General features: G+C 53.4%; 1 protein-coding gene across 2 annotated transcripts in view; it reads left to right on the plus strand.

Annotated features, from left to right (window-relative positions):
* Window positions 1–4,541: 4,541 nt before the first annotated feature.
* The window catches only part of KCND3 (potassium voltage-gated channel subfamily D member 3), a 209,817-nt gene continuing 188,478 nt past the window's right edge, over window positions 4,542–25,880 (plus strand). For both annotated transcript variants that reach the window (XM_058716206.1, XM_058716207.1), the window contains exons 1-2: window positions 4,542–4,716; window positions 11,466–12,643. In XM_058716206.1, the coding sequence (XP_058572189.1) occupies window positions 11,538–12,643 (1,106 nt within the window). In that variant the 5' untranslated portion in view covers window positions 4,542–4,716; window positions 11,466–11,537. The remainder of the gene's footprint in view (window positions 4,717–11,465; window positions 12,644–25,880) is intronic.

Here is a 25,880-nt window from a genome sequence, read left to right on the forward strand (position 1 = left end):
AAATCTTATCTGACTGAGGGGGTCTCTGTATTCTCAGAAGAGCAAATGACCAGCAGCCTTGGGGAGTGGAAAGAGGGAGGATTCAGAGCTTCACTCTAGGTGTATAGCCTGGGATGCATCCCTTAGCATCAACCACCTTCAGTTTTCCCATCTATAAAATGGTAATAATACTTATGGTGCAGGATTTATAGGAGACATGGCAAGGAGTCCAGCATATGGTGGCTCTGCTACTTAAGGCCAATATTAAGTCTGATACAATTCAATGACTTGCAATGTTGCTTTGGATCCCTTGGACAGCCTTCCTATTCTTGGTCTTTTACTGTTCTCCTCTTATTTGTGGTCTCATGAGTTCCTACCTGTGACCTTGAGGAAGCCACTTAACCTCTCTGTGCCTTGGTTAGATGCTCAAGGACTGAGGGAAATGAACTCAGATGGCCAATGAATGAATGCTGATATGCCCAGCTACAGGGATAAGGGATGGGAGGCAATGGCCAGACCAAAGCGAGAGGTCCCCAAGCGCAAGGGGAGACTAAAGGAGAATGAGGGGCCACCCCCCACTGAGTCCTTCACCAAATCTCTACTTCTATAAAGCCTTGCTTAACGTGGTTGGGTAAACAGGGGAGGCTGGTTCCATATGGCTAGCATAAAATTGGCCCCCACGGAATGTCCCATGGGCTTTCCACCTGGTCCAGCCCCTTCTTTATCCCATCCCTGTGGCTCTTCCTCTCTGTCTTCATCAGAAGTTCCCTGCTTCTGGGGCGTAAGGAGTCAACTATCTCAATAAGGTGAACTTGACCCGTTGTGGGCTGTGGCCTGGGATTGTTCTTGTGACACGTGTGGAGGTATGTGTTTGCTTATGTCTGTGTATATAATCCAGCAGTTCTGACTTCTTTCCAGGAAAACCTCCTGTTTGCACCACTTCTGCCTTGGACAACAATAGCAGCCAACAGTTACACTGTGCTTCTTACGTTCCTGGCACTGTTCTTGAGTGCTTTATCTGAGAGTTCATTAAATCCTCCCAAGGACCCTTTAAGGTAAAACAGTAGTATTTATTGTCATTTTATGGCAGATGAGGAAATGAAGGCACAGAGAAATTAAGTAGCTTCCCCAAGGTCACACAGCTAGGAAATGACAGAGGCAGTTTCAAACCCAGGAAGTGCGACCTCAAAGCCTGTGCTTTTTACCTCCAAGGTACACAGCGCATTGAATGTGGAAAGACTGCAACCATTGGAGGCGCAGTCTCTCTCTCTCTCTCTCTCAACTCCTGGGCCAATATGGGGCAAACTACTGAAGTAAGACAACCACATGCAGCGGGGGGAGGGAGGGGGTGACCTTAAGATCACTCTGAGGCACAGCTTCAAAGAGCAAGCCTGAGCAGGGCGGCCCTGGGAAATAGCTGTGCAGATACACCAGCCTGGCGTGTCAGCACAGAGGCTGCTGACTTGGAGCCGGGTTGCCGTTTAACGTCACAGTCCTCACAGTGACAAGCTCTGCAAATAGTGGCCGGAACCACGGGACTCAAGAAGAATCCTCATGTGTGCACAGCTTAGGAAGGACACACAGACACAGAGAACAGTCATCCATAGGAGCACCATCTTTAAATAGAAAAGATAGCTTGAAATACACTCAGTGCACTCTTGCTAGCTGGCTCTCTCTCTCTCTCTCTCACATACACACATACACACAGATGCACGCACACAGACAGACACATAGGGCCACGGCCAACGGAGTGACTGAACAAATGCCTGAGCTGTGCTGGTGGCAAGGGGGAGGAAATCTAGTGCCCCAGCAGCTCCTGACTTTCAGTTCCTATTTAAAATGTCTGAATTGGGAGCATGGACAAGCTCCCAAATTAGCTTTTTAAATAGAAGCTGAGAGTTAAAGGAAAAGCGGCCGTGTCATGGGGGAAAAGCAAGTGAAAATCCCGGCCAGGCCAGGCCAGAGGCAGAGAGGGGGAAGGTGAGGCCATGCAGTTCTGGAAAGATGCAATGGAGGGTGACAGTCAGTGGGAGGGACAGCATCTCCTGGGCAGTGGCTCCTCCAGCTGCCAGAGTCAAGAAGCCTCCTTCCTGCCCATCTCTTGCTCTTATTTTCCAGATCACCTGGTTGTGAGAAAGGCCAGTAAATAAAAAACATACTGGCCTAGACTAGAAATTCAAATCTTTTCCAATTTCTGTCTAGATCCTCTGGACAGCTGCTTCTCTTGAATGATGAGATGTAAGCCTGGGTGGAACAGGGCCAGGTGTGTGTAAGGGGGGAGGGGCAGGGAGGTGTCAGAATCAGTGTCCTGTCTTTAAATACAACTTACAAGGTGCAGGAGAGCACAGTGGTCCCATCAGTTGACCGCTCTGGAAGAGGAAGGATGCCCCCAGCTAACTGTTCCAGAAAGCCTGTATGCTTTGGGGCAGACCCACCCCCTGAGCAACACAAAGGTGGGATGTACAGGAGTTCAAATGCGGGCAGGAATACAGTACTGGGTTTTAACTCTCCCCAGTTGGAGGTGGCAGTGGAGGACTGAAGGCAAGTGCCCCTCCCTGGACCTGCCCACCCAGAGTCTGGGGCAGTCCCAGGGGTCAAAGCAGCTGAAGTGGATAGTTGTGAGAAAATTAGCTCTTCCCCAGAGGGAAGGGAGGAGGGAGGTGGGAGCAATGCCAGGGCCTTCCCTGAATTCTTCCTCTGTCTGCCAGGGAGTGGCAGTGTTGTTAATCATTATTACTGTATGTAAATCAGTATGCAAATCTCACACCGCTCTGGTACTCCTGGCAAATGCTAATGGATCCCACGCCCACCTCTTGAAGGACCAATTGTACACCTTTCAAACCGACACACTGAAGGGGGTTTGGGGGAGAGTGGCAGCAATAAGGGAAAGAAGGGCACCAGCTGCCAGGAACCCACAGCGGCCTAGACCACAACGACCGACCCCCAAACTGTCACCTGGAACAGGGCTGGGCTTCTCACAAGCCAGAAACCCCGTTCCCGACTCAGCGAGGTTCTTTCTAGCACACCCTCGCCTTCACCGCACACTTTGCTTTTCTGTGTCTGTCTCAGGCTCTCCACACTCCACCTCTCCACACTCAGAACTGTGATCTCTCAAGCCCTGTGTTCCGGTCCTGCTGAGGCACGGAGTCGCCTGGCTTCTCGAGTGGCGGGCTGAGATCCCGGGATTCCGGGCACCGGGGCCGCAGACCAAGGGAAAGCTGGAGCCGCGGGTCGGCACGGTCTTGGGTCTGCGGGGACTGAACGTTCCGCGCGCCGCGGCCGGGAGTGTGGGGGAGGCTGGGCCGGATACCACACTCCGGGATGCTCCAGGCTCCATCCGCCAGGCCCTGTGGGCACGTGCGGACCTCCTGCTCCCCATCCTGGGTCGAGGCACAGGGCAATGGGGATCCGTGGGCTTTGGGGAGGGACCCAGGGATCCGGCGGGCGCAGGCAGAGTTCATCCTCCCAAGTCCAGACTCTCGGATCTGGGTGCTAGGAACACGTGGCAGGACAAGAAGGCGAAATCCTACCTTCGGGTCGTGCCCCTCGCGCCCTGGGAGGAGAGCGGCTCTTACGTGGGTTAAGGGCAGTATGAGTCCCCCTTGGGATCTCCAGCCCAGGCACACGGCACTCGGAGCTGAGAGTCGCGGCGAGCCGGGAAGCTTGCGCGGTGGCGGCTCCACCTCGCCAGGTGGCGGGGCTCGGCCGTGAGCAAGTGCTGGTGTCGCGTGGACAGTCGGTGAGAAAGAGACACCCGGCTAGCTCCACACCCCCCCCCCCACGCGCGCGCACACATCGGGGCTCCGTGCCGCCTCTCCCCGGGTCCCCAGCATACACGCCCCCGAGCTCACACTCGTGCCCACTCCGTGCTCCGCCCCCACCCCAAGCCGAGCTCACCTTGCCACGCTCACCCCCGTGCCCACCCTCGCCGGCACACGCGCTTCCACCCGCGCTGGTACACTCCGCCACCTCCAGGCACACCCTAGGATTCCTCCACTCGCCCGGGGAGACGCACCAGGCTCTGCCTCGTCTCCCCGCCCCCCGCTCGCGCGCGCGCCCCTCTCTACACACACACACACACACACACACACACACACACACACACACACACCCTCGCGCGGGGAGTCACACGCCCTCGCCCCGGGCACCCTCCCTCGGCGAGCCTCCAGGTCCTCCTCCTCTCTTCCTCCGCTGCCTGGCGGCCCGCGCTCTCCGGCCGGGCCTGGAGCCCCTCGGCCGGCGGGGATCGGCAGGGAGCGGAGGGCGCAGCCTCGCCGCCGCCCCCGGACTCTCCTCTCCGCCCCGCCCGCGCCGCGCCCCCAACGCCTCCCCCTTCGGGAGAGGGACCTCGCCAGGCAGCCCGTGGCCCGCCGGGCTCCGCTCCGCGCGGCGCCGGCAGCGGCGGGGGCAGGGCGCGAGCGAGGGAGCCCGCGAGCCCGCGAGCCCGCGAGCGGGGCGGCGAAGCGGGGAGGGGACGCGCCGCCGAGCCGGGGCTGGAGCGGCAGCGGCGGCGGCGGCGGCGGCGGCGGCGGGGGAGGGAGGGCCCCAAGGACCGAGGGACGCACGAACGGACCGAGCCAGGGAGAGAGCGAGCGAGACTTCGCCGGCGAGCGGCGGCTGCTGGGCGCTTCGCCGCGCTGCTGGGCGCTCCGCGCCTCCGCGGCCCCCGGCTCCCGGCCGCAGCTTCCTCGCGCGCGCGGGCGCGGGGCGCGGGGCCCGGGGATCGCTTCGCCGAAGGTAAGAGGGACGCGACCGAGCCTTCTGGAGCCAGGAAGTGTGAGGAGCGCTGCTCCCACGCCTGTTGCTCCCGCTGCCCACGCGGCACCCTCCCACTCCTGCGCCCGGGTGGGTGGGCGCTGGGGCGCCGGAAGGATTGGGGGTGGGGCCGGCGCCGCGGGGGAGCAGGCAGCCGGCCCGGGGGCGTCGGTTCCCTCCGGCTGTGCAGCCACCTCCGGGCAGCTCGGAGACGTGAGGCTTGGGGGTGGGGGTGTGAACCTCTGCCCTCTTTCCATTGGCCTGCCTTCCCTCGGGGGTGCCACAGGCAGCGCCCCGGGATCCGGCGGCAGGTGGCGACGGCTTGCTCGGTCCCCTGGCTCGTTGTGAGGGGAGAACGAGAGAAATGGCTGAGAGTGGAAGCAAGGAGCAGTTTGGGGCGCTTCGCAAAGTTCTCCAGCCCACCGAGCCGGCGGTGTGCCTACCAGAGGCTCGGGGCCGCACATCTGGTCCTACCCCGTTGCCGCTTCCACCCCTGGAGCTCCGGGAAAGGTCTCTAAAGTGACACCCGGGGCCAGTGCGGCCCGGGGGAGGGGTTTCGGAAGACTCACTTTTTGGAGGTGTTTACATTGGGGATGGGGCACGGAAGGGACAGGGCAGAGAAGTTACCTGGAATCAACTAAATTCCTGCACTTGCTTAGCGTTGACATTTGAATCAAGTCCAAGAGGTTCTGCTTTCATCCCGGGCAGCCTGATATGTCAGCAACAGGCTGAGGTTCCGGACCTGGAATCTTAGAGCAAAGAGAAGGCTCCGTGGTTGTTTCTGAAGAGAGGGTGTCTGAACTTTCTTGTGATCCTTGGCACAATGGGTTCCGTTTGTAAGACTGGGCAGAGGTTCCTATATGGTGCACGTTGGCATGTTGCATGAACTTATGTGATGGTTAAATTTGTGCCTTATTTACCGCTACTTCAAGGGACCCTGGATATTTAATGTCTGTAGAAAGGGCGTGCACGAATTCAACGCAAAGTGTGTGTACATTTCCCCGTGTGGACATGTTGGCACACAAACGGCAATTGATGTGTTTATTTTTCCGTGTCGCTACTTGAATGCAACAAAATGCAAGTACACAAGGGACCCCCAGAGGAAGAAAGATTAGTAGCTTGTTCCCTTTTGCAGCTGAGGAGGCTGAAGAAAAAGAGAGTTCAGGAAAGTGTCCTGGCCAGCCTAGGAGTGGCACTGTGGGAAAAGAGGATCTGTATGGGTGTCCCAGGCCTGTACCCTAAGGATCCCCAGCCTAGCACCCTGTCATTTCATGACTGCTTACCCAAACCCTGTGGGCATGGGAGAAGGCCCCCTGGATCACCAGGACCCTCCCCTCCCCTGGACTGGCCCCCTGTGAGCTAAGCGACATGATATGAAATTGTGGAAGGTAAAAGTTTCCAGAGACTCTCCATACCCCGCACTCTGCTGAGGTCATTGAAGGGCAGACCTTGGTGACGCGATGCTTTTGCTGCCCTGTGCCTGCCTGGGCTCAGGTCAGGTGTCAATCCCCAGGACAGGCTGTCTGGTCGCTTTGCCCACTTTTGGCCCTCTACCTCCAAAACAGAAGCTGTTTAATAGGGCTGACTTTTTACAGCAGGGGGAAATGTATTCCCCTCTTCCAGGATTTTTTGCCTTTGTCGTTAGAGCACTTACCTGTTTTAAACGGCTCTTCCCCAGCCTCCCCCCACCCCCATCTTTCCCACTGTCAAACTCTTCTGCCAAAAGCAAAAATAGCTTCAGATTTTTCATTTGTAAGGCGTCCACGTCCTAGTAAAACCTTGGCATTTGAGGCATGTGCAGTGCCATTGGCTGGAAATGGGGCCGCACTCTTGTGCCTGTTGCAGGAATTCATACCCAGATCTGCTCCAGGAGGTGTTGGTCCCTGTCAGGGGGCGAGCGCTGCAGTGAGAGCCACGGAGAAGCCCTGCTTAAGCCAGGTCATGTCTGCGGGGTTGTGCAGAGCTAGTATGGCCTTGGGCATGGTATCTGGTGGGAAACTTTTCCTCCCCTTCCAAGCCCCACCCCGCCCCCTACACACACACACACACACACACACACACACACACACACAGAGAAAGTAGCAGTGGGGTAATTGTTCCTTTTGGGGTACCTTTTACCGGGGGGAACAGAGCTTGAGCCTCTGGAGACAACCTGGCTTTTGCCTGGCCTTCTTTGGGAAGATCGTCCTGGATTGGTTTGGCCTTGGGACTAGAGGCTTTTATGATAGATACAGAGGGGTTGATTTTCCTTCCTTACCTCTCAATTATTCATCTGAAAGCAGTATGCAGAGTACTCATTGCCCTTAGGAAGAGGGATTTGGCCTGAGGTGGAAAGGGTAAGGTGGTGGAGCTCAGGTTGGCAGGGGCAGGCACCAGGCACTGAGGTTTGGGAGTCAGGGTGGAGCAGCCCTGGGAGAATGGAAGGGGAAGGGCATTGCCTTTTCAGGGTACAGAACTGCATGTCTGCAAGCTGGATGCTCCAGGGTCTCTTGGTTCAGATGCTCTTGGCTCAGCAGTCTCTTACCTTACTCTTTGCCACTTGAACCCCTCAAGGTCCTACCTCTCTGAGCTCCATTCTAGGATAAGGCAAAAATGTTAAGGGTCAGAGGTCCAGGGCCTGGTGTCTGGGAGCCTGGCCCCCTTTCTCCTCCAGGGAGGAGGCCGGGCCTTCTGCTGTTAGACCCGGCCTTAGACAGCCTTGAGTTCTGAGTGATGCAGATTGTGCACCCTGTTCTGGGCACCAGCCTCATCAGGAATTCTCAGAGCTGCCTCTGCTGAGATGAGGCTCGGGCTCAGTCTGTCCCCACAGCAACAAACCCAGATGCTCTGCTTCCTGCTTTGCATGGGCAACCGTTAGGAAGAGGTCTCAGTGAGACCTTGATGTCCTGGATCCTAGTGGAATCACAGATTCCTTGAACCAAGGGCTCCTTGTCACTTTCTTGCCCATTTGTCTCCTTGTACAGATGAGGATTCTGAGGCCCAGAGTACGATGGTGGCTTGCCTTCACGCATTCAGGGGAGAATTGAAGCTGGAATGTAGGACTTCCCCACTGCGTGCTCTTTGCTGCCTGGGACTGGGGGGAGGGGAGTCTCTGCATCCTGCTGTCTTCTGTGGGGAGCATCAATACCTACCTGTACTTGGGTCGGGAGAGCCACTTGGCAGTGACTCAGTCAATGGTCTGTTTGAAAAATCATCAACTCCTATATACATGGAATTTAGCCACTTTGAAGGAATCTTTCTGAGTCTCTGCTCCTTCCCTGAAACTTATGGGCAGAGATGGCCACGTCATAGGATTTTTTTGTGGGGACAAATTAAATTGTTGCTGTAAGAGTGCCTAAAACAGTGCCCAGAGCATTGTCAGCACTCCATGAGTGTTAACCAAACGCGAATTGGAATTATCTGTGACCAACGCTTACGTCGTGGGCTTGCTTGCCAAACTTCCCTTGCTCCTTAGAAAACCCAGGTAAGAGTGTGTGGAGGGACTACAAATCCTCCCGATAGCCTGGAGGAAGTATGGGAACTAACAGGGTAAATTTCTTGCAAAAGATATAAAATGCACAGGATGTGTTCCCACATCCATCCGTAGCATGTGGACCACCCACTGCAGAGGGTGAACAACCCCCCTGTTCTTTCCCCATAATCAGGAGCTCATCAGGCTTATGCTGGTTTTCTGTTCTCTGAGGGATGACATTTATGGGGAATGTCATTGTCATTCCTGTTGTCTTCTGTGGCATCTGAATCAACCTCCCTTTTTGAGGGAGCAGAGGGGCCTGTGAATATTCTCTTTAGCATGCAGATGAGGAAACTGAGGCAGAGATTGGCTCCTTGAGAAAACCCGACTGAGAGCACAGTGAGTCAGAGCCACTTCAGTTGGCTTCTTTTGATTCCGATCTGTCTGCAGAGTGTATTGTCTGTTAGGAGAAAGAAAAGTCTACCCTGGAACCCACCCCCCCCCCCCACCTTTGCATGGCGTGGAGTAAAATTGACAGAATGCAAATGGCGGCTGTAAAATCAGGGTTCCCAGTCTGAGAACCTACTGACAGCAGCACACTGAACTACCTCCCGGGCTTTCATGTAAAAATTGAGGCGTCGTGGCCTTTACCCTTCAGGAGCTTACTATGGGACGGGGCGGTGGGGGGGCAACAGGGCTGTACCCTTGAACTCCGCATTGCCTGGGTTTAAATCTCTCTGCTTTCTTATCGCATCCTTAGGCCAGTTACTAAAGCTCCTCATGATTTATCTTCTTCACCTGCAAAATGGGGACCACAGTGGTGTCTACCCCCTAGGGCCATCGGTGGGCTCAGCTGACGTGGGCCACGTAAGCATGTGGTACAGTGCCTGGCACACAGTCAGCCCTGTGTAGACATCTGCTGCCATTCTTCTATGGACGGAAGACCTTGAGAAGTCACGTAGCATAGGCTGGGGGGCATGGGGTGACAGGGGCGGGGGGGTGGGGGTCACCCTGCCCGAGGTGGGATCCCCGATCTGTCCATTTCCGGCTGGCATGCCGCCAACTCTCAGGCAGCTTCCAGGGTTGCTGGGAGGATAATGTGAGATGATGACAGGAGCCCGTTCGCGCAGAGCCTGGCATAGAGTACGTGCAGGACGATAGTGAGCCGCGAGTGTTAATAAGACATGTTGAAAGTGCCTTGTAATCCAACCCAGAGGGCAATAGGTGCCAGAAGAGAGGAGCAAACAAGGTGCTGTGAGCCCAGAGAAGGAGAGGATTTCAAGGGGGCGTCACAGAGAGGGTGAGGAACAGGGAGGCGAATAGGAGGGCCGAAGGGAAAGGATATTCCCCAGGGAAGGAAGAGTGTCCAGAAACAGCGCCCCACACAGTCTGTGCACGAGCCACTCTGGCCTTGTTGCTGGAGGTCTGCACGGGTGCATGGGGCTTGGGCTGGAAAGGTAAGCCAGGATCCGTCTGTGGCAGTCCTGGAATGCTGGGCCAGAGTTTGGACTTGATTTTGTGGGTTGTGGGATAAGGCACCACCGGAACCTTGCTTTAGGGAGGTTACTCTGAGCAGAATGGGTTCCCCAGGGACCGGGAGAAACGGTAGGGGTTGGGTGGGACGAGAGATGAGCAGGCCAGTGGGAAGGGAGCAAACTGGGGCCTTAACGAGGGCAGTAAGAGCTATTGTCCCATTATTTGGCAAACCGTGTGGGTGAAGCAATGAGAAAGATGGCCAAAGGGACAGGCCTGGGGTTAGGGAAGCCGTGAACAAAAGGTTGACTGATGAGCAGGTTTTGGCAAGGAGGGAAGTTCGGGTTGACCTTGTCCAGACGGGAAAGTCTAGTGGCAGCTCAGGAGTGAGCGGCGGTAGACATCTGACAGCCTAGAGGAGTTGATAGTCAGGAGAAGGAAGCAGGTTTACAGGGAAAGACGAAGATCGTCTGCCTCACTGATTTAAACATGGAGTCAAGCCAACTGAACTCCAGAGTGTCCAAATAATTCTGAGTTAGGGCTGGGTCCGGGTGCCAGTTTAGGATTAGTGAAAATGAGTGTGTCAACCCCAAACAATTTCCTGGTGCTGTTACGTTGTTTCTGTGTCACCACATGTCTTCCCACAGATGGCAACACATTTGGGGATTCAGAGTCATTTCAGTATCATCTTTAAAAAACCAGATTTGGGAAGGTAAATCTGTTTCTCAAGGCCAAAAATAATTCTTCAAGCCATTGTTTCCCCCCAGCCATGCAGGTGACAGGGAGGTGTGTCCACGGTGTGGTTGAGAGACTGGTGGGTGAGGGGACGAGGTGGCCCAGCTCTGGAAGAGCCTCCAGGGGTGGAGCGGGGCCAGGTGAAAGGCACTGGCATGGGAAAGAGTGTTGTTATATAACCCGAGGGAGCTCTGGATGGTGGGCAGATGGAGACGGGAGGCGAGGAATCTGGAGACGGCAGTGAGTGTGGTTCAGCTTCCTCTTGGAGGGAGAAGGACAATGCATGGAAGGCAGGTGAGCCAAGAGCCCAGGACCCCCTGTACAGGATGGGGAGGGAACCCCACCACGCCTCACGGCCTCTCCCACATCTTTCTGTCATGGCTCTGAGAGATACGATTGGAGGCTAGGTTGCCAGGTGTCCCAGAAGGTAGCACCAGGGACAGCCTTCTCCATGGGACTTGGGGAACAGAACTGTACCAAGCTGTAGGCCTACTGTCTTCACCTGCCATCTCGGAGAACTTTCCAGACACGAGCAGCCCCGGCCTCCATCTCACCAGGGGGGAGTAGAAAGCATGTGTTTACCTGATCTCTCTCACCCACACCCCATTCCTGATTACCCTGGTGGGTGAAGAGTGAAATAAAAATTAGCATGTTTATCCCACTTTTAAATTCTTTTAATGAGAACTCATTTACCCTCTCCCAATTTAAATTCGTAATAACGCCATAACCTTTCAGAGCTGATTATTACCTGCGTCTTCCCAGATCTTCCTAGTAAAGAGGCTTTCCCTCCAAATGCTCCTGAGCCTTCTCGGAACTCGACAATTTGTCGGGCAGTCAACAACATCTGGTGATCCCACACTGCGGCACTGCCCTGTGCTAGGTGCTCTCCCTAGGAGGGGAGGGAAAGGAATCCAGTCTCCTCTCTTCGGTGGCGGCTTCAGTTTCGTTAATTTGCCTTCAAGACTTTTGCTCGCTGTTCCACTCAGCACGGACCCTTCCCTGTGTCCCATTTCTTACCTGAGAGGCAATCACGGACTCACCTGGTTCTCTGCTCTCTCCTCCCATCTCCCAGGGGTCCCGGAACTAACTCCAAGCTGGTGTGCAAAGCCTCTGAGCAGTGGCCGGCCCAAGAGCTGGAGTCACCATGGCGGCGGGAGTGGCAGCCTGGCTGCCTTTTGCGCGGGCGGCGGCCATCGGGTGGATGCCAGTGGCCAACTGCCCCATGCCCCTCGCCCCTGCCGACAAGAACAAGCGGCAGGATGAACTGATCGTCCTCAACGTGAGCGGCCGGAGGTTCCAGACCTGGCGGACCACGCTGGAGCGCTACCCGGACACGCTGCTGGGCAGCACAGAGAAGGAGTTCTTCTTCAACGAGGACACCAAGGAGTACTTCTTTGACCGGGACCCAGAGGTGTTCCGGTGCGTCCTCAACTTCTACCGCACGGGGAAGCTGCACTACCCGCGCTACGAGTGCATCTCGGCCTACGACGACGAGCTGGCTTTCTATGGCATCCTCCCGGAGATCATCGGAGACTGCTGTTACGAGGAGTACAAGGACCGCAAGAGGGAGAACGCCGAGCGGCTCATGGACGACAACGACTCGGAGAACAACCAGGAGTCCATGCCTTCGCTCAGCTTCCGCCAGACCATGTGGCGGGCCTTCGAGAACCCGCACACCAGCACGCTGGCCTTGGTCTTCTACTACGTGACTGGCTTCTTCATTGCCGTGTCGGTCATCACCAACGTGGTGGAGACGGTGCCGTGCGGCACGGTGCCCGGGAGCAAGGAGCTGCCCTGTGGAGAGCGCTACTCGGTGGCCTTCTTCTGCCTGGACACTGCCTGCGTCATGATCTTCACCGTGGAGTACCTCCTCCGGCTCTTCGCGGCGCCCAGCCGCTACCGCTTCATCCGCAGCGTCATGAGCATCATCGACGTGGTGGCCATCATGCCGTACTACATCGGCCTGGTCATGACCAACAATGAGGACGTGTCCGGTGCCTTCGTCACGCTCCGGGTCTTCCGCGTCTTCAGGATCTTCAAGTTCTCGCGCCACTCCCAGGGCTTGCGGATCCTGGGCTACACGCTCAAGAGCTGTGCCTCCGAACTCGGCTTTCTCCTCTTCTCCCTCACCATGGCCATCATCATCTTTGCCACTGTGATGTTTTATGCGGAGAAGGGCTCCTCTGCCAGCAAGTTCACGAGCATTCCTGCCTCTTTTTGGTACACCATTGTCACCATGACCACACTGGGGTAAGTCTGTGCCGGTAGACCGGAAGAGGGTGAAGGTTGGATGGGTGGGAAACCGTGGATGGCATCAGGACTGGGCAGAGGAGTGGGGAGTCGCTTGGCCAAGTTGTAGGAGCAAGGGGAGTTGCCTCATCAGAAGAGGAAGGTACACAAGTGATTTGTTTGGGGGTGGTAGCTTGCTCTGAATTGAGTTTTCTTTTGGGGGGGGCATGCATTTTATACCACATGGAAAATCAAGCCGTCATTTGTCTTCTCAGCCATGTGTGCAGTGTGTTGTGGGGGGTGGGGTGAGTGTCTGTATTCTTACAAGCTTCCGTGCTTGTAAGGGCTGTCACTGAGAGAGAAACGGGGCAGCAGGTAGGAAGGAAGAAGGCCCTGAGGAGTTCCGTGAGTGTCGTAAGGAGGGTACACATTTCCGTTAACCAGAAGACACTGAGAGCACTTCTTCTGGATCCTTCCTGCATTTCTTTCTGTAATATATCTGCAGGCTATTTCTCTGTTGCCTTCTCTTCTCTGCTGCCACAGATGCTCAAGGGTTCAGTGGATCTGAGCAGACTTTCTCTAAGTAACTCTGAACTTGGGTTTTCTGCAAAGCGGGGCATCCGATTTGTTTTCTTCTCATGGAAGGAGTTGCAGCCTTGCTTCCTCAGCCCGACTCTGTGATTGAATGCCCCGGCCTACCTGGGCGACTCTGAGGTGGTCTGCACGAATCACGTGGTCAGACACAGAAGCAGCAATATCATCAGAGGGAGGGAGAGGCACTCAGCAAGGCTACGGGTGACTCTGTCTCTTCCATCTCCCTGAGGTCCCTTCTCCAGCTGAGGTCACAGAAATGTATTTATGGTGCTGGCATGCAAGCTTTCCATCAGAGGAAGGGGCTCAGGAAGGAGATTGCAATCTTCACCCTAACAGGATTAGAGCCAACGAAGGCAGCTTTATGGAGACATGTATTTCTTAGGGGTTTCTGCTTTGGGCGTTGCGAGTCACTGAGGCTAATGCAAAAATCCCTTTACAATTCATGTGCTGGGTCTGTATTTGCTTAGGCCAGGAAGCGTTATATTGCTGATGGAGAATTCATGAAGCTTTTTATTTGGTCTTTGACAATTCGGTTGGTGGCGTCCTGGTGATTCGATTTTTTTTTTTTCCTGGCCTGAAACCCTGCGGCGCTGGTGTCGGTTTTTCCATAGTGCTGTGTGTGCTTATTGGGAATGACTGAGCAGGTGACGGGACCTTTTAAAATGATTACATTTGTCATTGTGCCACACGGGAGGGGGAGAGCAAGGGGTGTCATTGTCCATTTGTGGAGGCCATATTTGATGGGGGCATTCCCTTTGTCTCTTGTCGGTCTGACACAGGCCATCCTGCCCCTTCCTCTCCCTCCAGCACACACACAGTTCTTTGAACAGCTGCTCATGCCCGGAGTGGGTAAGAATGTCTGGTCATCTGACCTTGTCTCTTGGTTTAGGTGGCAGATGTGGGCTTCTTGGCACAGCAGGATATTTAGGGATAAAGTGGCTTGGGGGCTGGCCACCGTATCAAGAGAAAGAGACACATTTACCCCTTCTAGGCTGACCCTGCCCATCCCTTCACTGTCCTGAAGGCGACCTCACCCATGGCCAAGACCTCCCTGGCCATGCTCCCGATGTGGCTCTCACTATCCAGTGTCCTTAAGTGCCCTCTGATGGGGACTCATGACACCAGAGTGATGCCTCAGGACTGCCATGGGGAGAAAACAGGGCAGACAGATGGATGTCAGAGTTAAAATGGGATCGTTTCAGAAGAGATCGATGGAAACTTCAGTGGCCACCTGCCTATTACTTTTTATTATTAGTATAACAGCATGTGTGTGTGTCTACCATGTGTCAGCAGTGCGCTAAGCACTTTGCATACATTATCCCTTGAAGTCTTCACAGCAGTCCTGCAAGGTAGGAAAAATGCCATACAACTTTAAAGACACAGAAAGAAGGTGAGGCTCGGAGAGGTCAAGTAGATTTCTGTAGTCATACAGCTGAGAAGGGGCAGCGCTGGTTCTCCAAAACCAGCCTGACTGCCTCCAGTGCCCTTTCTCTGTCCACTCACCACTCCGCTTACACCCAGACTGTCGGGGACATAGGTGGAAGGCAGAGCCCCCCAGCGTTACTTCTTTTATATTATGGCCACGGAGTGTTAGTTTCTTCTAGTCACATCACTCTGCAAGAAAACATCAGTGCGGTGAGTACTACAGCCACTCTACTAGGCACACAGGGAATTTGTAAATAAAACCTCTGCCTCTGGCCAGTTTAAAGACTGCCTTTGAAATTAATGGCTGCTTTCTTAGCAAAAGGCGCTGTTTTACTGTCGCTGGGGAGACCACTGATTGCCTTTAGATCAAGGGGTGAGTTCAGTGTCAGAGGACGGACAATCTTGGCCTCATATTTACTTTCTGAGGGAGGAGAGAGGATGGCAGGGAGCAAGAGGCCTCTGCCAGAGAGTGAAAGCAAAGAGGGAGGAAAGGGCACCTGCATGGGAAGTAGCATGCTTCCCCTGACTGCTGGCCCTGTGGGCTCCTCTCCCTGCTCTTCTGCATGCGTCGAAACGTCTAGCCTCTGGGAGGGGAAACGAATGAGCAAGAAAAGAAGCCTTCAGGAGTGTCTCCCCTAACCTCAGATAAGTAATGGGACAGCAGGCTTTTTCTTCCCCTCCGCCCTGGCTGGTGTAGTCTAATGCTCGATTGGACTACTTTGACTTTGACCTGAATTGGCAGTTGGAACCATCACCAGGCTCACTGCTTGGCTATACATAGCAGGTGCTTGGCAAAACGCTTTTTAATGGATTGGTTGATGTGAATGGGGCGCCTATACCATTTGCCTGACCTGATACTGTTCTCAGTCCTTTCCAGACCTGCCTTTCCTCTTTCTAGGGTGGACCTAAGATTTGGGCTCTGTCCCAGCCCTGGGTCCTGGGGGCAGAGGAGGGCAGCCTTCGCTTGGTGTCTGGTCCATCTCCTGAGACACTCTGCATTGTGGGCGTCTTCTTGTCCTTCTCAAAGGCCTTCCCAACTCGACCCTGGATGGTTCCTGTCCTGAACAGATTCACTGGCTAGTCGTAGGCTTAAACTGCTCCAGAAAACCCTTCTTTTTCTTACTGTCTGCTGGGATTTGAGCCCCCAAGTGGCTGTGGAATACCAAAGGCCAACATTCTGCCATAGTCCACGTTCTGTACGGCTGCTTCCAACAACTCCCAACAGACACTTAGTTTTTCCCATCTCCACACTCTCCCTGCCCTGATTCTGCCCCAAGTTCCCGTTTCCGTCTGGGAGAAACTTTCTTTAGCTTCTTTGCAGAGCAGGGCTGACCGACAGGCTGCAGGGCTGGGCCTAGGGCCGATGCACCAAGTGGAGTTCACTCTTCCTTGCTCCAGTTCCCATCTCTGCCTGCTTTCCTAGGACTCACTGATGAGTTACTCAGGTGTCCTCCAGGGAGGGATCTCCTGGAACCAATTATTTCTGTTTATTTAATATCTCAAAATACCTTAAGCACATAGAACAATAACAGCCCATCTACCACCAAGGCCTGAGGATGGCTTTCCTTTGCACCTTCCTCTGCTGGTGGGGAAGACCCCCATGGCCAGTCCAGGTTTCCCTTATGCCCCCTTGACAGTTGAGCTCCCAGATGCACCATGAAAGGATTAATTTCGGTGCTCATAATTGATGCTATAAATAAAATCCTCAATTATTTCAGTTAACCGAGAGAAGGGATAACACAGAACTCCCAATATTAAATAAGACCAACACACCCAGTTTGTGAATGTATTCTATGTTGTAGATTTTTTTTTTTAAGCAGATTTTCCTTCTTAATTGTGTTTGACTTTGCTCAGCATCACGATTGGCCCAGACTGTCTGAGTCAGTCCGTGGGTGAAGCTCCAGTTCAGCGTGGGGAAGAGAGGATCGTGCACAAGGAAAGCGTCGCAAGAGAGCATCCATCAGGGCCGTCGAGGGCCAGCTCCGAGACTGGATGGGATGAGGCTCTCTTGGCTGTCTTGGGGAGGGGGGGACGGGCTTGGGAAGGGCACAGAGCAGCATCGCTCCTGGTACGATGGCCTGCTGCTGCCTGCTTGGCTTGCTTATGTAATTGAGACTGCCAGCCTATCTGTCACCCCATGCCCCGAGATGAGAGAGCTTTTGACAGGGTCCAAAAATCCCTTTAACGAAAACAGAATCGATTTTTACCTCTTCCAAGCATGAAGCAGCCTCCAGGTGATTTGCATTTCCCTTTAAAACCTAATCCTGGAAGGGGCCTGACTGAGGTTTTGTGAGACGGGGGGCTGGCCCTGGACAATCAATACAGGCACACCACAGAATGGGGTACTTGGTCAGGCTGACCCCCTGACCCAGTGCCAGAAGTGGGGACAATCTGGGATCTGGTTAACCCTTCAGTTCCCAAGATTCTGGCTGCACCTTCTTTCACTGCCTCGAGGCCCACCAACCCTCTTCCCAACTCCCAATTACCTTGGCCTGGGACCCTGGCCAGCCATATCTACCTGGGTGGTGGTGTGACCCTGCCCAGGGGGGATCTGGTCATAGCATGCTTACTGGGAAGGAATGACCCCATGCTCTTTTCTTGGTTTGACACTTCTTACCCAACAGTTCTCTGGTGCTGCAGTTCCCAAGAGAAGATACAGACCCACATCTTGACAAGAAATCTTGTATTCGTTCCATGTTTATTGAGTGCCTACTGTGTCCCTACTGTCTGAGAATACAAAGCACTATGATTGCACCCCAGCCTAGCATCAGGTCCAGACAGAATGAATTGAATGAGACTCACTGCTTTTCCTTTGAGCCAAACCAGGAGATGGTAGGTAGAACAGTGGACCAAAGGTCAGAAAAAGAGGACTTTATGCATACGCTTCCTGCCACTCCAGAGATTGCCCCCCATCTGCTCTGTGTCTGGCCAACTCCCATCATCCTTCAAAACTCAGGCCCACACCATCTCCTCCAGGAGGCCTTCTTGCCACCCCTGCTACCAGGGTGTCCTAGGTACCCGTCCTCTTCCTTCCCATTGTGGCCTTATGTACCTCTGTCTTGTCGGCTGCCATATTTTATTAACTTTATCTGCGTATGTGTCTCTCTCGCAGGATGTGAGCTCTTCAAGGGCGGATCTCTGTATTCCAGAGATCATTGAATGGCCCGTGCCTAGCTCAGGGTCTCACTAGATATCTGTTCAACCAAACAGGTTAGTAGCCCAGCTTACCTCTCTTCGTTTTCTCATCTGCTAACCATCCCCTGGCCGTTTTAAGAACCGGTTGGAAGTGCTGTCCGAATGTTAGCCATATTGTCATCTCAGACAAATCTCCATTTGTGGGCAGGTTGGAGATGGGGAGGCCAAGCAGGGCGTTCTCTGGTTCTGACGTCAACCTTAGCACAGTTGGGCCTTTCTTGCACAGGAAGCTGAAACCCTTCTCCTTCACCGTTTTTGGGCTGCGTGGCCATGCCTCCCACTGCAGACTCTGGGGTCAGGGAGGAGCAGAAAGGGAGCCATAGATAAGCACCCCCATCCATGAAATTTTCTTCCATCCAGTTATTTCTGCAGCACATATTTATTGAGCAGTCACTAGGCAATAGGAATACAGAAGCCAAGACAATAGTCTGTGATGTCATGGAGCTTACGTTCTAGTGGAGGAGCCCAGATGGTAGATACATAAACAAATCCATTCTATCAGGCAGCAGTTCATGCTACAGAGACAAATAAATCATGGTGCGATCAACAGGGAGTAATGAATGTGGGAAGGTGGTAGAGCCAGGGAGAGTTGCCATTTTACATGAGGAGCGCAGGTGATACTTGAGCAGAGACCTGAAGGAATGTGGGCAGCTTAGGGAAGAGCATTCCAGGCCAAGAGAACAACAAATGAATGCAAAGGCCATCAGGCAGGAGAGGCCTTGGTGCTATTCTTGGAAGAGCTAGACGGTCTTGATGGTCAAGCTGCAAGAGCAGAGCCCGGGTATAGGAGGTCACTGGGGAAACAGCTCATGCAGGGCCCCTCGCGACCAAAGACTTGGCCCTTTGCCCTTTACTCTGCCTGGAATGGGAAGCCACTGGAGGGTGCTGAGTAGGTCTCACTTAAGTTTGAAAAGGATTATTCGGGGGGCAGCTGGGTGGCTTAGTTGGTTAAGCGTCTGACTTCAGCTCAGGTCATGATCTCACGGTTTATGAGTTTGAGCCCGCATCGGGCTCTGCACTGGCAGTGCAGAGCCTGCTTGGGATTCTCTCTCTCTCTCTCTCTCTCTCTCTCTCTCTCTCTCTCTCTCCCCACACACACACACTTCCGCTTGCATGGATGTGCTCTCTCTCTTCAAAATAAATAAGTAAACTTAAAAAAATAAATGAAAAGGATCACTGTGGCTGCTGGGGAGTGAATGCTTTGTAGGGGGAGAAGCTACCATCATAGTCCAGGCAGCAGATGATGGCAGCTGGGCCAAGGGTGCTGGCGGCGGGGAGGGGAGAGCTGAGACATTCTGCATGTACATGAAGGCAGGGGCAACAGGAAGCCATGCTGGTCCTGCTTCTACCGCACCAGCGCCAAAACCTCCCATAGTAAAAAGCCAAAAGCTCCCATAGCAAGCACTGGCCCAGGAAGATATGCTCCTCAAGACTTTCCTCACCCCTGGGAAAAGCATTTCACAAGAAGGCATGAACCAAGCACCTGCCAAGGACTGGACACCCTCTCACCACCATGGTGGTGGACAGTCTTGGCTCAGAAACAGAAACAGGTGACTCAGAAAGTCAGTGGTTGTGAGAGAGGCTGAAACAGAGAGGCGGGCAGGCGATCAGGGCTGCAGATGGGGGACAGGTGGATTCACACGGGTAGGATATAGGAGACTTTGGGTGCTTCACACTGGAACCGCTACGTTAGGTTGGTTTTCCAGTCCAGCAATTCAAACTGCTGCAGTTTTTGGAAAGGGATTTTCGGGCTGGTGCCCATTTCACAGCTCTCCTCCTCAGTCTCTCAAAATCAATCTCAATCTCTCTGTCTCCCTTTCTCTGTTTGGTTTTGTTTGGGTTTCCCTCTTTAAACACACCCGTAAACACAAACTTGATTCTTCCTGAGGAATAGCAATTATTCTGCCGGAAAATAGTGTAAATAAAAGGCAGGCTGGCCCTCCCTCCCCTCAGGGGAGGGGCAGAAGCCCTCAGTAACTACTAGAGCATTTTTGTCTCTCTCATCCAGTGGGGGAGCTCCTGTTCTGGGGCCCAACAGGGCTCTTGTGCACATGCTGTCATGACTGGAAGGCCCCCCTTCCCCTTCCCCAGGCAGGGAGAGGAGCAGAGACTTGACTGTGAGTCTCCTGGCCCCTGGACACAACCAACCCCTTCCAAGAAGCTGACACCTGTACTCCAGTCGTCAGTGTTCATCCTCTGGTGCTATCCAAGCAGTTTTTCTTTCTTTCTTTCTTTCTTTCTTTCTTTCTTTCTTTCTTTCTTTCTTTGTTTATTTCTTTCTTTTTATTTATTTATTTATTGGAAGTAGGGGCCAATCCCCCAGCAATCTCTTTTGGAAGAGGTGTTCTATAGTGACCTCGGACCAACTTCCAATGAGGACCTGTTTGTGACGAGGAGGAAGGAGTTACTGCAATGCCTCGGAGCACGCAGAGTTCTCGGCCAGAAGGCTCAGACACCGTGCCCTCCAGGTTGAGTCCAGTGCTGGTGCCTCTGTCCAGCTTGCATCCAGGCCAGAACAGAGGCCCAGCCTCCCCCTCCCTCCACCCGGCACAATGCAAATGATGGGTGAGTGGGAAGGTGGGGGACAGGGAGGGAAGACAGCTCAGCCTTTGCTGACCACAACTGGATGGAGGAAGATTGCATCTCGCTCATGTAATCATATTCCGGGTGTCAGGACTGGAATGAGTGTCATTAAACTGAATCAGAAAAATCGTTTTAATATAAGTGCCACCTCACACACAAGCTAGTTGATGGAGAGATGGATGAGGCTGGGGACGCCTCCTTTGTAATGTGATGCTGTAAAATCCCATCACCTTCATTATTTCCCACGGAGCCAACGCATCATAATACCCATGAGCGGCAGAACAGCTTGAATTTAATATACAGAAAGTCCAATCAAACAATAAATGGATGGAACTATATAAAGAAACCATTTTCTGGGAGGCTGGCTCCATTCTCTGGGACTCAGCTCCCTGACACATGAAATGTGCATCAATTTTCCCCAACTCATGCAGCTGCCGAATCACCACATGTGATATTTGTTTGTTTCCAAAGTGGAAGCGGGGAATTCTCCCCCCCTACATTATCTGGCTATCGATGCAAAATTGCAAATCTCATTTTCTTTGATTTGCGTCCAGTGGTTCCCGGTGGCACAGCGAAGGCACCATCCCGATGCCAGCCAGACTGGAAGCACAGCCCCCCTCCGTCCCAGGACCTTACTCAGTCCCAGTGACACTTTGTCGTCATCCTTAAACAAAAATCTGGACACCGGATTCGGGACACCAGACTGGGCTGCCGGGGGGCTGGGATGTCTCCACCCTTGCAGTCATCTGAGAGAAATTGGCCAAAGCCCTCACCGTGCTGACACACGCCGTGTGCCTGTGACGCTGGGACCGTCCGGCCTTGCCTTGGGGTTGTGCGGAGCAGACGTTCCATCCCAGGCTGGACCCGGCCCCCAGCATGTCTTCCGTCTTTCCTTCTGTCCCTCTTACCCAGCCGGCCATCCGGACTGTGGAGGCAGATATCAACCTGACTGGCCACGCAGGGTTGAAAAGGCAAATCAGCTCCTTGACGGCTACACAATACATATCAAAGACTGATGGCGATAATGTTTTTATGCTTCTGGTGGGAGATTCTCTCCAGCACTGTCTCCAGTGTCATGGGTAACTTAGGGTTCACCATAATTACAGGCTTATAGCTGCTGAGAAGTATCATTAGTTTATTTTTACTTCTTCCTGGCCGCGCCTACTTAAGCAGAAAAAATAAGTAGAATTTAAACGAAATGACACTAAAACCACAGACAGCACGCATCTTGATTCAACCCAGCAGATATCCTTGAGCACCTAGTATTTGTGGCACACCCTGTTAGGCAGTGTTGGGGAACTAGAAATAACTAAGACCTCGCTCCTGTCCTAAGAAGTTGATGATACAGTGGGGGATTTGAGTGTGTTTATGAGCAGACAGGCAAGGATGGGGCATGTTCTGGAGTGATGGGGAAGTATTTGGCACGGAATGCTTAATAAATATTTGCTGATGAATGAGTGACTGGCTTCACGGAAAAGGTGACATTTCAGCTAGACCAACAACAGTGGGTAGGATTTTGAGATGCGGAAATGGGAAATCCAAGTAAATTGCAAAAGGGCACGGTGCTCGGGAGCTTACCCAGTGCGCTGGTTTGCTAGTGTTTAGGGTATATGAGGGAAATGGCTAGAGATAAGCAGGAATAAAAGGCTTGCTGGAGACACAGAGGACCTCAAATATTAGGCTAAGGCATTTATCTGGGAGGCATTAGGGAGCCACTAACGGCGTTCCGGTGTCGCGGTGATTAGGAAGATCTGAAGCCATCTTCTGGTTGAATGTTAGAGGGGGCCCTTGCCCACTGTGCGGCCAGCCAGCAGTCTGATCCAGGAAAGAGGTGAGGAAGGCCTGACGTGGGATGGTTGCGGTGGAAAGGGACAGAAAGAGGTAGAGTGGAAAGACATCCAGGAGAAGAGAAGTCAAAAGTAACTCTGGAATTATGACGCCGGGTGATCAGAGATGGGGAGGCAGCACACGTCACAGGAGGAACGGTTTGGCAGGAGGGCAAGGGAGGGTAGAGACACTAAACTTGGCTTTGGACCTTCTGTACTTGCATTGACTCTGGGCAGCCTTGAGGCCGCCGGCAGGGTGGTGGGAAGGTGGGTCTAGAGCTTAACACAGAGAAGGGGGCCAGGCCAGCAAGGCAGTTTTGGAATGGGGTGAGGCAGGGAATCGATGAGATTACCAAAGAAAACCGAAGGGAAGGAGGAGGAGAGGCCCCACTTCTCTGGCACCCTGCCCCCTTCAGAAATGTGGAAGCCACCCGTGAATGGCTTCCAGGATGCCTCCATTCAGCCTCTGTCCTTGGCCTGTAGCTGTTCCCTGTCATACTGTGTTTCTGCTGGGGCCAAAAGGTCATATTGGTTTTCTGAGTCAAATAAGGTTTTCTTTGAATCTCCTACAATGATAATTAAATAAACAGTGCTGACCCAGGAAGGCAGAATTGGCTTATGGGCTTTGCTAAAAATAAATAAATAAATAAAAGGATCCTCACATTGGCATGTGGATAGGATAGGTGGGGTCTGAATGGTCACAGAGCAATGGCCGTCTGTGCCTGGCCCAGGGCGGTGCTAACTGGGAGTGCCACAGCCTCTGCGGACGGCTCTGTCCTGGTCCCTGAAGTGCCAGACCCCTGAGCAGAGCCTCTGGGGACTAAAGACACTGCCAGTACTCCTCCTCCCCCCTCTTCTCCTCTGAGAGAAATGTCAGACACACTCCTGGCCTCCCTGGGAACCTCCTCTGGCCTGGCCCCTCCCGGAGACACCTGTCTGGGGCCCGTGGTCAGCAACTGGCCAAGTCATGGCTCAGTGATTTAGCAAACATTCACCGAGCCCTGGCTGTGAGCAAGACTCAGTCGAGGTTGACTGGGGAGGCTGTGAAGAGAAACCAGGGCGAGGACTACATCCTGTGGGGTGGGTGCTGGGCTCCCATTCTGTATATGAGAAGACCGAGGCTCCGAGGGTGTAGGGAACTTGCCCCACTGAGGTCTTCTGACTCCTTTAGAGTCCACTGTTTCTTAAAGAGCTTCAGTCCCGTAACGGAGATGCCCTGTGGGCACAGAGCTGTGTTTCTGGGTTCAGCAAGGTAAGAGGTATGAGTGAAGGGTAGTAAAGTGTGAGGGGAAGGTGGAGGAGGCAGGAATCAAAACGCCTTCTCGGAGGAGGTGGCATTTCAGCTGTAGTGGAAAAGTTAAATGTGCTCGTTCCTTATTTATTCAGCAAATATTGTGGGTCTACATGTGCCAGCTGGGGGCTGAGGAGGTACTCATGAACCGAACGGCCAAATTCTCGCCGGAGCAGCAGACAATAAACAAGTGAATGTATAAAATGAGAATGTAAGGTTGACATAAAAGCCAGGAAAAAAGAGAGAAAGCTGGTAAGGGGAGAGAGAGGGAGGGCATCGGCTGGACTGGGGTGAGGGTTCAGAGGAACAGCCCCTCTAGCCTCCCTCCAGGTGGAAGTGCCATCCACGGTTGGTCAGGCGTCGGAGAGAGGCTGACCCCAGGACAGACATGACAATTTAACAGCTATGTTGGAACCTCGTTAGGGTTGCTGTCCAGAAAGTGGAGAAGCAGCTGTTTGCCATCCTCGCTGAAGACTGAGTGAGTAGAGATAGGCTCGCCCTGACATGTAAAGGGCTACTGTCCCTCATTATCAACAACCACAGCAACAACAACAATAATAGCTTCTACGGTGTTCCAGGTACTGTGCTAAATATAAATTATTTATATGCATTTCCTCATTTACCTCCCCCATTAGTCATATGAGAGGGAGAGATCACTGTTTTCTGTGTTTTTTATTATTTAAAAAAATTTTTATTTTAATGTTTATTTATTTTTGAGAGACAGAGCATGAGTGGGGGAGGGGCAGAAAGAGAGAGAGAGAGAGAGAGAGAGAGACAGAATCCAAAGCAGGCTCCAGGCTCTGAGCTGTCAGCACAGAGCCCAATGCGGGGTTCAAACTCATAGACCGTGAGATCCTGACCTGAGGTGAAGTCGGAGGCTTAACTGGCTGAGCCACCCAAGGCACCCCTGTTTTCTGTTTTAAAGCTGAGGAAACAGAGGCTTGCTCAGAGCCTACTGCTGGTAAATGGAGAGGCTGGGGTTACAAGGTGCACTGGTCTGACCTGCACGGGCACCTACCCTATCCCTAGGGACCCAGATTTCCATCCTTGGAGAGGCCTTTGGGGGAAATCTCCTTCCGCAGCCTCTGTCTTGGGCAGAGGGAGGGGAGGACACCATGTCCCCAGTGTGCTAATGTGCCTGTACCAACTCTTAGGCCTGTTGGCAAAGGTCATGAGCATTAGGAGTGGACACAGGATGGTGAAGAAGGACAGATCAGAGTCACTGGAGACAAGGCCAGTGGGGATTAAGCTCCTCTGGGCCCCCAGAGACGTGACCGCAGGGGACAGGCAGGGGACGAGGTCACCAACAGGCACAGTGCATCCTGGTGAAGGGGAACAAAAAAGGAGATAGGAAATTTTAGTGTGGTAGTAGAGTCTGTGCAAAAAAAAAAAAAAAATTAAGGAAGAGGGAAAGTTGTAAATATGCATACTATGTAAATATCCTATGTAAATTTCTTTTAGAATAACTTTCAAATCTCGTGCCATCTTCCTCTCTGGAGAGATTCTGGTCCCAGGTGGCTTTGTTGCCTTGTCCTCCATCTGGGTGTTGGCAACATCCCCACCCTCCCCTCAGCAGGCCTCCGGGCATAACAGCTTTTCAGGGGTCCCTCCCAGCACCCTGGAGAGACGGCAGGCCCAGGTCGGGCAGCAGAGAGCTGGAGGCCAGCCTCACGTGTGGGAGTGATGGGAAGCAGCTCTGACAGGGCCTCTCAGAGGCCCTGTCAGAGCCCGGTGACAGAGGGCAGGCTGGCCCTGTCCATCGCGTCCGCCCCCCACTCTAGGTCCTGCCCACTGCTGATGGGGCAGGTAAGGGGTAGGGTGAGAAGTCTCCTGGGGACCTAGGGAATGTCACCCCATGCACGCATGGGTCACAGGTGTTACCTCGTACCCACCCTCGGTGAGGAATCACAGTACAGGTGTGACTCTTTCTTCATGAGCGGTGACCCTCGCTCCTCCCCCAGCTGTCTCTCCTGACGGCTGGTGTTGGACATTTTCAGCTTTTTCATGCCACACGAGAGAGGAACTAGAGTAATTTGCCATGTGTGACCCTACATTCGTTTTTCTTCTGTCCCTTCTTCCTCAACCTATTTCTCTTCTGCGTCCAGAAGCTGCTAGAAGTTCTCCCCAGAGTTTTGTATCTTGAGGGCATGTGTCTTTGGAGCCAAAGCCCCCTCGTCTCCCTCTCCTCCCTCCCCTCTCCAGCAGAAGCTTCTCTCTCCGGGCTAGGAAAAGGGCATTGTGTCGATTAATAAAACATTTTTCTGCAGTCCGATTGCCATGCTCAGAGTTTGGGCAGGGCTTAGAGATGATGAAGCATTATGCCCACCCCCACCCCACACATTGT

The sequence above is a fragment of the Neofelis nebulosa genome, chromosome 2 (assembly GCF_028018385.1).
Source record: "Neofelis nebulosa isolate mNeoNeb1 chromosome 2, mNeoNeb1.pri, whole genome shotgun sequence".
Classification (NCBI taxonomy): Eukaryota; Metazoa; Chordata; class Mammalia; order Carnivora; family Felidae; genus Neofelis; species Neofelis nebulosa.